At 33.3% G+C, this 12,875-nt stretch overlaps 1 protein-coding gene across 8 annotated transcripts in view; it reads right to left on the bottom strand.

The window, feature by feature from the left end:
* Positions 1 to 12,875, bottom strand: part of TANC2 (tetratricopeptide repeat, ankyrin repeat and coiled-coil containing 2) — a 343,384-nt gene that overhangs the window by 309,665 nt on the left and 20,844 nt on the right. For all 8 annotated transcript variants that reach the window (XM_059048703.2, XM_059048705.2, XM_059048706.2 and 5 more), the window contains exon 2: positions 8,464 to 8,557. In XM_059048703.2, the coding sequence (XP_058904686.1) occupies positions 8,464 to 8,530 (67 nt within the window). In that variant the 5' untranslated portion in view covers positions 8,531 to 8,557. The remainder of the gene's footprint in view (positions 1 to 8,463; positions 8,558 to 12,875) is intronic.

Raw genomic sequence — 12,875 nt, 5'->3', positions numbered from 1 at the left:
TTTAAAAACTAAACATGCAACTAAAACATGTCCTGGCAACTGTACCCCTGGACATTTACCCCAAAGAAATGAAAGCACATGTTCACACAAAACCCTGTACATTTCCCCATATGACCAGCAATTCCACTCCTAGATATATTCCCCCAAAAAACTGAAAACAGAGACTCAAACAGATACTTGTATGACAATGCTCAGAGCAGCATTATTCAAGTGGAAATAACCCAGTGTCTATCAACAGATGAATGGATAAACAAAATGTGGCATACACATACAAAGGAATAGTATTCAGTCATAAAAAGGAATGAACTTCTGATACATGCTACAACAGGAATGAACCTTGAAAACATTATGCTAGGTGAAATAAGCTACATACAAAAGGACAAAATAGTATGATTACACTTACGTGAAATATCTAGAAAAGGCAAATTCACAGAGACAGAAAGATTCAAGGTTATTGGGGCTGGGGAGAGGAGGAAATGGGGAGTTACTGCCTAATGGGTACAGAGGGTGTGCTTGGGGTAATGAAAAATTTGGGGAAATGCTGGTGGTTGCATAACATGGTGAATGTAATTAATGCCAATAAATTGTACAATTAAAAATGGTTAAAATAGTGAACTTTATGTTATATATATTTACCACAATAAAAAACTTAAAAAAATAAGTCCATGGCCTATGATACCAGTGCAGTGCCTAGCAAGAGACCATTAGAATAACTAACAGCACAGGATCCTCACAGAAAACAATTCCTGCCTGAGCTGAGCTTATAAACAAACTTAGAAAACACATCGGAAATGATCCACCATGAGCAAGTCACAAAACATCACAGAAGAATCAGTGCTCCAAGCATCAAAGGTAATACAATGGTGCCCCGGTCCGGGAAGATCCCACATGCCTTGGAGTGGCTGGGCCCGTGAGCCATGGCTGCTGAGCCTGTGTGTCTGGAGCCTGTGCTCCGCAATGGAAGAGGCCACAACAGTGAGAGGCCCACGTACCACACACACACACACAAAAAAAGGTAATACAATGATGCCAGAAAACATAAGCTCTAACACCTCCATTCTATCCCTAGTTTAAGTATAAATCAAAGACAGCCTCTGGCTGTTCCCAAATTTAGAATGTATCTTTTGGTCATAATGGCATTTGTGTCCTACAATGTGTTGGACAGCACCACAAAATGAAGTGGCAACAATGCTCTTGCCTCAGTAATGCCATGGTTTTCTTTGCTCTCTTTCCTAGACATATATCTAGCCTATGTGCCTATGTAACCAAGTATTTAAAGCTAGTTTTAATATCTTGTAAGTCATACCCTGACCAAAATCAATTATTCCTTTTTATACTTATTTTCATTTATTCTTCCATAGAATTTTAAAGTTATTTTACCCAGCTGAAAAGGAACCTGCTGTTTCCTGAATGGAACTGAAACAAATTTATGTGTAAACCCAGAAGGATGATATGTCTTTCCATTTGTCCCAGTCTTACACACTTCAATACAGTTTCTTGTCAAATCTAGTCCTGAGAATTTGATGGCTGTTATCACTGTGAATGTAATTTTTTTCTCATTTACATTTCTAATCAGGAAATATTGGTAGGGCTAAAAGTACTAACCACCTTGCCAAATTACATTATTATTTCTAGTAAATATTTACTGGATTCTCTGGGGTTTTTACCTCACTTAAAAATAAAATTGACACTGTCTTGTCTTTTCCAATATTTACATTAGTCACTTTATTTTCTTGTCTTTATTGTATACTAGAACCTTCCAAACAATTTTGAAAAAGAGTGGTAATAGGAGAAATCTCTATCATATTTCTGTTTTAATGAAAATGGCTGATCCATTTCTTTGTTTAGAATGATGCTGGCTGTTGGATTTGGTGAATATTCTTTATTACATTTAAAGTATCCTTTTTCTATTTTAATGCTTTTAATGGCTGCTCAGATTTATAAAATGCTTTTTCAGAATATAATGATATGATAATGTGGTTTTAAACTTTCTTCTAAGTAAAAAACTTACATTGATTTTCTGATACAGAAACGTCTTTGCATTCCTGGAACAAATTCTACTGTTGTAGTATACAATCAGGAATTATTTATATTTAATTATAAGTTTTACTTACTTTGCTCACTTTTCTTTCTGCATCTGCTTCTTTCCTCACATTTATTTTTTATTTTGGTAGGAGACAATCTCAAGATATTTTTTTTCTCCAAATGGCTGTGTTATATTAAGGGTACTATACTTCCTGAGTTCTTGAATATCTGAAATTGACAGTATTTTGCCCCTCTCATACCTGAATGATAGTTTACCAAAACAATGATATAATGATACCAAACAGTGGCATTCGTTATATCAAAGAAACATACTGGAACTTTTACTAATTACTTGCATGATTTTATTTATTTATTTATTTATTTTGTGGTACATGGGCCTCTCACCGCCATGGCCTCTCCCATTGCGGAGCACAGGCTCCAGACACACAGGCCCAGTGGCCATGGCCCACGGGCCCAGCTGCTCCGTGGCAAGTGGGATCCCCCCGGACCGGGGCATGAACCTGTGTCCCCTGCATCGGCAGGCAGACTCCCAACCACTGCGCCACCAGGGAAGCCCACTTGCATGATTTTAAATAATAAAAACAACAGTTAAGAAAAATATAAATAAACATATAATTTTTAGAAAACATAAAAACACACATTATTTCTTTATAACTCATAATTCAAAAGAGCCACACAGTTGTCTTTTCACAAAACAAGAGTTCCAAGTCCTACGTACATCAGAAACAATTTTCACATCATAAAACTGAATTAAGCTATAAAATTCAAAGCTGATATTCACATATCCTTAGAGGGAAAACTTTGCCTGAGAAAATTCATTTGTTATTACTTGATATAAAATCTATTTCTGTTAAATATTTATCTAGTGCCCCACACAAGAGTTGAGATCAACTATTTAAAGGACAAATTAGAGCAGTCAATTTCCTTTATTACAAGCGCTTTTCAAACTAAATTGGTTCCCTAAAACAAAACAAAACAAATGATTATGCCATGAGAAAACTTAGTTTACTGATTTTAAAAACAAGCCATGAGCCAAAAGTTAATATAAAGAATAAAGTACCCACCCAATTATTCATTAATAATTAAAGAAAAAACTGTAATGATGAAAACATTAATGATATCATCCCATAAACACACTTTTTCTTTTAATATCAAATTTATTCTTGCTTTGGAATTCTTGTCTTAGAGAACATTCGAAAAAAAATACTGCTTCTCTATAAATTCTTGCCATATAGAATACAAATCACTATTTTTATAACTACTCAAACTTACAACTACTCTCAATTATAAACATTTTACACGAAAAGCCATGGAGAAGAATAAACACTGAATAAGACCCCCTGAAATCATTATTGACATAATTAAATACCCAGTAAATCAAAATAATAAGCTTTAATAATACAGTAGAACCTTGACATATATGGATTTAATAATATGATTGCTACTAAAGCAGTAGTTATTCAGAAGTCTAGGATACAATAATTTGTAATTTTGCTAAAGCACAAATTTGGTGCCTACCTCTAATAAGGGTAGTATGTGGAAATAAATCACTCACCTGGCACTCAGGGCAAAAAGTCTACCCAGCATCTGCATCTTAATATGGCATTACTGTTTTCTACTACTATTTTACATGGGTTAGTTGTTGTGAAGTGACAGAAAATCCTACTGCTGGTGTCAAAAGTGAACAACTGTAGGTGTCTAAGGAAATCATAGTTCTTGACCAGAAAATAAATTTTGGATAAACCATTTCTTTAAGTGTCAAATGTGGAGGCAGCTTGGATCTCTGACATGTATGAGTTACTCTGTATGCGTGCGTGTGTGTGTGTGTGTGTCTTTCAAAAAGTGACCAGTGGGGTGACGTCAACTATTATTCATCTTTTGCTAAATCCAGTTAATGTCTGGGGAGATGCAATACCTAAATGCAATGTAATTCTCTGGATTCAATTCTGGAACACAATGAGCTTAATGAAAAAGCTAATGAAATCCAAATAAAAGTGTGGAGTTTAGTTAATAGCAATATACCAATGTTGGTTTCTTAGTTTTGACAAATGCACCATGGTAATATAAGATGTAACAGTTGGGAAAATTAGGTAAAGGATATACAGGAATTCTCTGTACTATCTTTGCAACTTTTCTGTAAAACTAAAATTAACCCAAAATGAAAAGCTCATGGAAAAAAAAAAAGAGGCATAGGAGGAAATAAAATTATGTTAGTAAAAACCAACAGAAACAGACACATTTAGAGTCAGACAGAAAAATATAGATATAAATACAGTAGGTCTATATTTATAAAAGATAAGAGACAAGATTGAGAATAGTACTGACAAAGAACAGAAAAAAATAAAAAGCTAATGGTGTCTACCTGCAGACTGTTTTTAAGTTGAAAGGCTAAAATCAGTATCTATATAGCAGAGAAACTGGACAGTACACTGATTTGGTCATCAAAATCACTAATGAGTGACAGATGGACATTATGTGCCTCCAGCTGTGATAACCCAAGAAGAAAAGAACATATGTAACATTCAGACCACAGAAACATACCCTGAATCTAATCATTTAAAAAAATCAGAACAAAAAATTAGAAGCATTCTAGTTATTCTTCAAACATGTCAAGAAAGGCTGAGAAACTGTTTCTAATTAAATGAGAGTAAAAAGACATAACAAGTAATATAATACCTTATTCTAGACTGGACCTTGGAAAGTAAAGGGGAAAATTCCTTTTTAAAAAATTACTAGGTAAACTGACAAAATTTGGAGAATAGATGGTAGATTGGATAAAAGTATTATATCAATCTTAAACTGCTTGAGGTTGATAACTGGACTGTGGTATAAAAAAGAATTTCCTTAAGAAATACCCATTGAAATTTTTAGGAGTAAAGGGGCATGATGTATTTAACCCACCCTCAAGTGATATAAAAAAGAGTGAGTGAGAGAGAAAGGGTGAAGTAGAGGAGAAACAGAGACACTGTGCATGTGTACTTATAGAGAGAGAATGATGAAACAAGTGCAGTGAAAAGTTCATGAATCTGTACAAGGGTATATGGAATTCTTTGTACTACTGCTGCAACCTTTCAGTAAACTTAAAATTATTTCCAAATTTTGGAAATTCCCTGGAGGTCCAGTGGTTAGAACTCTGTGCTTTCACTGCCAAGGGCCTGGGTTCAATCCCTGCTCAGGGAACTAGGATCCCACAAGCCACATGGTGTAGCCAAAAAAATTAATTAAAAAAAAATATTTCCAGGGGCTTCCCTGGTGGCGCAGTGGTTGAGAATCTGCCTGTCAATGCAGGGGATGCGGGTTCGAGCCCTGGTCTGGGAGGATCCCACATGCTGTGGAGCAACTGGGCCCGTGAGCCACAATTACTGAGCCTGCGCGTCTGAAGTTTGTGTTCCACAACAAGAGAGGCCGCGATAGTGAGAGGCCCGCGCAGCGCAATGAAGAGTGGCCCCCGCTTGCCACAATTGGAGAGAGCTCTCGCACAGAAACGAAGACCCAACACAGCCAAAAATAAATAAATAAATATTTTTTAAAAAAATTTTTAAAGTATTTCCAAATTTAAAAAAAAATTAAAAAGCAAATGGAAATTCTAGAACTGAAATATACAAAAACTAAAATTAAGAACTGAATGTGGTTAAGAACAGGTTATATACCAATGAAGAGTGAATCAATAAACTATAAGATAGATAAAAAAAATATCCAGCATAAAGCATATAGAGACAAAAGGATAGAAAGAGAGTGTAAGAGACATAGATGACATGCATGTAGTCTATCAAATGCATAACTGGAGTCCTAGAAAGAAAGGAGAAAGAGAAAAAGGAGAAAAAATAAAATTTGAAGAGATAATGAGTAATAGCTTTCCAAAACTGATGAAAGTCATCAAGCCACAGATTCAAAAAACCCTACAAACATAAATAAATAGAGGAGAAACAAAGACAGATTAAAAAGAAAACCACTGCTAGGCACATCAATGTAAATGTAGAAAACTAAAAACAAAGAGAAAAATGATAGATTGCCTTTAAAGAGGGAGCAGTTAGACTGACAGTTGACTTTTCACCAGAAATAATTCAAGAAGCCAGAAGACAACAATATTTCAAAGTGCTGAAAGAAAATAACTGCCAACCTGTAATTCCACTCCCAGCAAAAACATCCTACAAAAATAAAGGCAAAATAAAGACACTTTCAGATAACTAACCGCAAAGTAAAATCACCACATCAAGATCCCAACAAAAGGAAATTTTAAAGGGTGTTCTACAAACAAAAAGAAATTTGGTGATCCCATCTAGAAAGTGAAGGAAGCAGGAGGGAACGAATATCAATAAAAATGTCAAATATGTGAATAAACCAAAACAACAGTGACTACGTAAAACAATAATAATGTCTTGTGGCATTTAAATACATATAGGTGAAAAGATTCTACGGCTCTTCCATTGTCCAGGAAGGGGGTAAAAGTACCAACTGATACCAAACTTTGATTGATGTTTTAATCTTTAAGCTAACCACTGAATGAATTATAAGAGTATATAATCTCCAAGTCAATAAGGAGAGATATGGAATATAAAAAATCTTTTGATCAATCCAAAATAAAGCAATAAAGGAGAGAGAAAAAGCATAGAACAGTCAGGACAAGCACAAAACACACAGCAATATGTTATATTTAAACCCAAATATATCACTGGTTGAATTACTGTAGACGAACCAACATCTCCCTTAAGAGAAAAACTTGTCTGAATGAATTAAAAAAAAAAATTCAACTATGTGCTATTAACAGTATAACCATATACATATGTTGAAAATAAAAGAATGGAACAAATTATACCTTATAAATACTAATCAAAAGAAAGCTAGTATAGCTGTACTAACATTAGACAAAATCAACTTTCAAACAAAAGGCATTATTAAAAATACAGAGGGACATTTTGTTATGGTAAAACAGTTAATTCACCAGGAAGATATAGTAAGTCTAAATTTCAATGCATCTAATAAGATATCTTTCAAATATAGACAATTCTACAATCATAGTGTGAGATTTAATCACACCTTTCTCAGTAAATAATTTTTTAAAAATAAGTTAGGATATAAAACGTTTGAGGACTACCATTAACAAAAACTGACCCACACTACACCCAGTAACTACAGAATCTACATTATTTGGTGCATCTAGAACATTAGACTAAATTGATCATATGCTGAGCTGTAAGGGAAATCTCAATAAATATGAAAAGAATAAAATACAGGATAGGTTCTCTGATAAGAGTACAACTAAGCTAAGTTAATAATAAGATAACCAGGAAATCATCAACTGTTTGGAAATTAAAAATTATACTTTAAATACCTATGGATCAAGAAGAAATCACAAAGAGAGCTAAAAAACATTTTGAAGAGAATGATAATGAACATACTACTTATGAAAACTTGTAAAATACATAAAAATTAGGAAATTGAAAAGATTAAAAGGATATAATAGCAACAAGGATATACTGTATAGCCCAGGGGATTATACCCATTATCTTATAATAACCTATAATGGAATATAATCTGCAAAAACACTGAATCACTATGATGCACACCTGAAACTAACACAGTATTGTAAATAACTATACTTCAATTAAAGAACATGATAAATACCAACAACCCATTTGCAGAAAACATTTAGTACATTAATCTTCAACATTTCTCCCCAAAAAGTATACAGTTTTGGTTTGTTTTTACCTTAAAAGCCTAAGAATTACACTCTTGTTTTTTTAAAAAAATCTTTATTTTAATGACTAGAAAAATGTTCAACTTATATTTCACTTTCTGTATAACCCTTTGAAGACAGTTTCTATTATTTTTAGTCTCATTCCCCAAAGAGTATCTAGGACTGAAATAATTTTACATGTTAATTCAAAATAAATTTAGGTCTAGAAAATTTTTAATACATAGTTCACAGAAGCATTATACTCTCATATATTAGAAATAAATATTTTTCTTTCATAAACTCTTCCTTTACCTGACTATTCCTGATGAGTATTCATCAAGTGTTACTCTTTTTTTTTTTTTTTTTTTTTTTGCGGTACGTGGGCCTCACACTGTTATGGCCTCTCCCGTTGCGGAGCACAGGCTCCGGACACACAGGCTCAGCAGTCATGGCTCATGGACCCAGCTGCTCCGTGGCATGTGGGATCCTCCCGGACCGGGGCACGAACCCGCGTCCCCTGCACCGGCAGGCGGACTCTCAACCACTGCGCCACCAGGGAAGCCCCTCAAGTGTTACTCTTAATAGAGTCTGACACCCTATAGGAATGTACACTTTCTTTTTTTCTAAATTAAATAAGCCATTTAATAAATAAATATATAAAGTGTTGTAGCACTAATTCAGATCCCTAAGAGAACTTTCTTTTCTAAAACACACAGAATAAATGTAGCAGAGTCACTCACCACTTGATCTGTTCTTACGGCTTGATTTCCCTCCAGTCAGAAGCATCTTGAGACTATTCCGAAACATGGTTGTGCTATTCTAGTATTCACAAAACTGTAAAAGAAAATGTGGGAAAACATTAGAAAACTTGGTTTTCTATTCAAAATACTATTAAGAATTAATTTAAAATGTGCTATAAGGAATTAACTACTCTGTTTAAATATATAGTACAGAAATTTTAACTACATGAGAGAAACATTTATTTAAATAATTTAATTAAATTTAACATTTATGTTGTTTCTTAAAAATATGCTATAATACTCTGAGTACCCTAACAGACAAAGGTAGACATCACAGAGGGTACAGAGAAATAGAAAACAATTAGGTAGCTATAAATACAGTTTACCCTTCCACCAGGTTTTCCATTTCTTGGACAATTTTCCCATAAGCTCAATGCACACACCCAAAGTTTAAGAGTTCAGAACTTAAGAATAGATGCCAATTTCCCATTGGTCAAGCCAGAATTCCATCTCAGAAGACTACTAATATACATGAGTACATCAGTATACAGGTATACTACTAACCTCTTTATGTTCCACTCCTACCAAAGGAAAATCCTGCTGATTGTGCTTTGGATTATGTCCTCTCTCACCTCAAGAACTTTTATCTAAAAGTCATCTTCCTTTTCTCTCTCACGCAGCTTTAATTTTTTTCTCTCTACTGAATCATTCCAGTCATAACATAAACATGCTAGTACGTCCTAACCAAAAACAAATAAGTAAGCCCCTCTCTGTATTCCCACAAGGACCAATTACTGCTCCTATATCCTTGCTCTGCACAGCAAAATTTCCCAAGTGTCAGTACTTGGCACCTGCAGCAGATTGAACAGAGCAAATGTGAATTAGAACAGAGGTTAGCAGAAAATCTTTGAACCAAAGCACAGAGAAATTAAAGGTTGAAAACTACAGAAGAGTATGAGAGGCATATGGAATCCTCTGAAAAGTTCTAACATACATATCATTGAAATCCCAGAAGAAAAGGAAGAAAAAATAAGAAAGAAACGTTATCCAAAGTGACAACAATCAAGAATTTCCTAACATTGATGAGACATAAAGCCACATCTTTAAGGAGCTAGGGAAAAAATAAACACACTGAAAGAAGCAACAATCAATAGACTGAGAGATAACTTTCAATAGAAATGCTGAATGGCACAAGACAATGGAATGACTGCTTAAAATTTTTGAAAGAAAAGAGGTGCCAATCAAGAAATCTATTCACAGTTTTAAATGTTTTGAAAAATGAAAATGAAATAAAGGTGATTTCAGAAAAAAAACAAGGAATTTATCATTAAAAGAAATACTAAAAGGGAGTTCTTCCAACAGAAGGAAAATGATACTAGAAAAAAACATAGAAATGCAAAAAGGAAGAGCCATAGAAAAGGAAGTATATTGGTAAATATGAATGAACAATAATTGTAAAAAACTAAAACATTACTAACTTGTTAAGTTTAAAATATATATAGATTTTAAATGCATAATGACAATGACAGAAAAGTGAGGAGTAGGGTAAACGAAGTTAAAGTGTCCAAGATATCTGTCTACATTGTGCAGGAAGTGGCAGAAGTAATAATTTACACTAGACTGCAACAACTCAAAATTCATGTAGTAATTTCTAGGATAGCCATTAAAAGCTAACTGAGGTGAGAAAAAGAATGATTAAAATATCTGACTGAACCAAAGAAGGTAAGAAGTGAGAGAAAAAGCACAGTACCTGTGGATAAAATATAAATCAAATAGTATGTTTGTAGCTTTAAACTTAAATTATATCTGTTATTATGTTAAATACTCTACTAAAAGACTATTTATGGACACAGAAAGATTTAATATAAAATGATGAGAGAAGATATACCACATAAAAACCAATTAAAAAGAAGCTAGCATAGCTATGCCAATATCAGACAAAGCAGACAAGGCAAGATATTTCTTAATAATTAAAAAGTCATACCAACAAGAAGATACCCTAATTCTAAACCTCTATGTACCCAACAACAAAGCTTAAAAATATATAAAGCAAAAATATCCAAGACTAATAGATGATACAGACAAATCCATAATCATGTGGGAGACTAACACACATTTGTCAATAGCTACAAGATCAAGCAGACAAAAAATTCACTTAAGATATACTGATAGAAGATTTGAACTACATAATTAACCAACTAGACTTACAAAGTATATGTATAGTACGCTCTTCCAAATAAAAAGAGAATACACAAACTATACACAAAACATATACCAAAATGGACCATATGCTGGGTTATAAAGCAAGTCTCAATAAATTTCAAAGCACTGAACTCTTTGGGAGTATATTCTCTGACTACAGTGCAAATTATTACAAGTGAATAATTTTTAAAAATTGAGAAAATCCCCTACTGCTTGAAAATTAAGTGATGCACTTCTAAATAACCCATGAGCCAAAAAAGGTAAATAAATCACAATGGAAATTTTAAAATATGTGCAATGAATGATAATGAAAAAATGACTTAGGGAAACATATGGGATGTAACTAAAGCAATGCTTATAAATAAATGTATACCTTAAATGCAGTATTAGAACAGAAGGGTCAAAATCAATAGCTAAACTTCTATCTCAAGAAGTTCAAAAACAAACAGCAAACCAAATCCAAAGAAAGTAAATGGAAAGAAAGAGTAAAAATGAGTGAAGCAGAAAACAAATCCAAAATGGATAAAATCAACAAAGTCAAACACTGGATTTCTGAAAAGTAGCAAAACTGAAAAACCTAGTAGCAAGGCTGATCAAGAAAAACAGATGGAAATTACCAATATCAGGAATGAAATAGGGGACATCATTTCAGATACTAAAGCCTTTTTCTAAATAGGAAGCTATACGAACAACTTTACACCAAATTTAATATCTTACATGAAACAAATTCTTTGAAAAATACAACTTAATGAAACACAAAGTTGAGCAGAAAATCTCAACTAGCTCTATCTCTATTAAAGAAACTGAATTTATCAAAACATTTCCCACAAAGTACCAGGCCAGACTATTTCACTGGTGAAGTCTGGCAAACATTTAAGAATAACACCAGTCTTATAAAAATTCTTTAAGAAAATAAAAATAATACTTCCCAACACATTTTAAGAGGGCAACATGATCTTAATCACAAAATCCAACAGAGATTATAAGAAAAGACAATTACAGATTACATACCTCAAGAACATCGACTCAAAAATCCTTAACAAAAGACACTGAAAACTACAAAAGGTTGCTTTAAAAAGAATTAAAGAAGACCTAAATAAGTAGAGACAGAGGCACACCTCGGAGATATTGGGGGTTTGGTTCCAGACCACTGCAAAAAAGTAAATACTACAATAAATAAAGTGAGTCACACAAATTTTTTGGTTTCCCAGTGCATATGAAAGTCATGTTTATACTGTAGTCTATTAAGTATGCAATACTATTATGTCTGAGAAAACAATGTATTATATATACCTTAATTTTAAAATACTTTAATGCTAAAAAACGCTAACCATCACCCAAGCCTTCAGCAAGTTATAGTGATAACATCAAAGATCACTGATCACATACAGAAAATAAACTAGTGGTTAACAAAGGGGAGAGGCAAATTAGGGGTATGGGATTAAGACATACAAACTACTGTGCATAAAATAGATAAGCAACAAGGATATACTGTATAGCACAGGGAATTATAGCCATTATCTTCTAGTAACTTTTAATGGAGTACAATCTGTAAAAATATTGAATCACTATGCTGTATAACTGAAACTAATATAATATTGTATAAATCATACCTCAATTTTAAAAAAGATCATTGATCACAGATCACCATAACAAATATAATAAAAAATGAAAATGTTTGAAATATTGCAAGAACTACCAAATTGTGACAGAGACATGAAGTGAACAAATACCGTTGGAAAAATGGTGCCAATAGACTTGCTCAACTCAGGGTTGCCACAAACCTTCAATATGTAAAAAACACAATATCTGCAAAGCACAGTAAAGTGAAGCGTAGTAAAAAAAGGTATGCCTATATACTATGTTCACAGATTGGAAGGTTCAATATCATTAAACTGTCAATTCTCCCTATATTGCTCTAAAGAAACAATACAATCTCAACCAAATTCCAGCAGGCATTTTTTTTGTGTGTAAATTGAGAAGTTCTACAATGCATATGGTACTGCAAAGAGCCTAGAATATCCAAAGCAATCTTGGAAACTACCAAAAAAAGCTAAAGCACTTATAAGACCCAAAATCAAGACTTACTCTATAAAGCTCCAATAATTGTGACAGTATAGTACTGTAGTAAGATTCATCAAATAGATCAATGGAACAGAATAGCTAGTGCAGAAAAAGACCTATACTTAATACCGTCATTTGCTTTCAAT

Source organism: Kogia breviceps, chromosome 19, assembly GCF_026419965.1.
Source record: "Kogia breviceps isolate mKogBre1 chromosome 19, mKogBre1 haplotype 1, whole genome shotgun sequence".
Taxonomy (NCBI): Eukaryota; Metazoa; Chordata; class Mammalia; order Artiodactyla; family Physeteridae; genus Kogia; species Kogia breviceps.
This window is presented reverse-complemented; position numbering and strand designations above follow the sequence as displayed.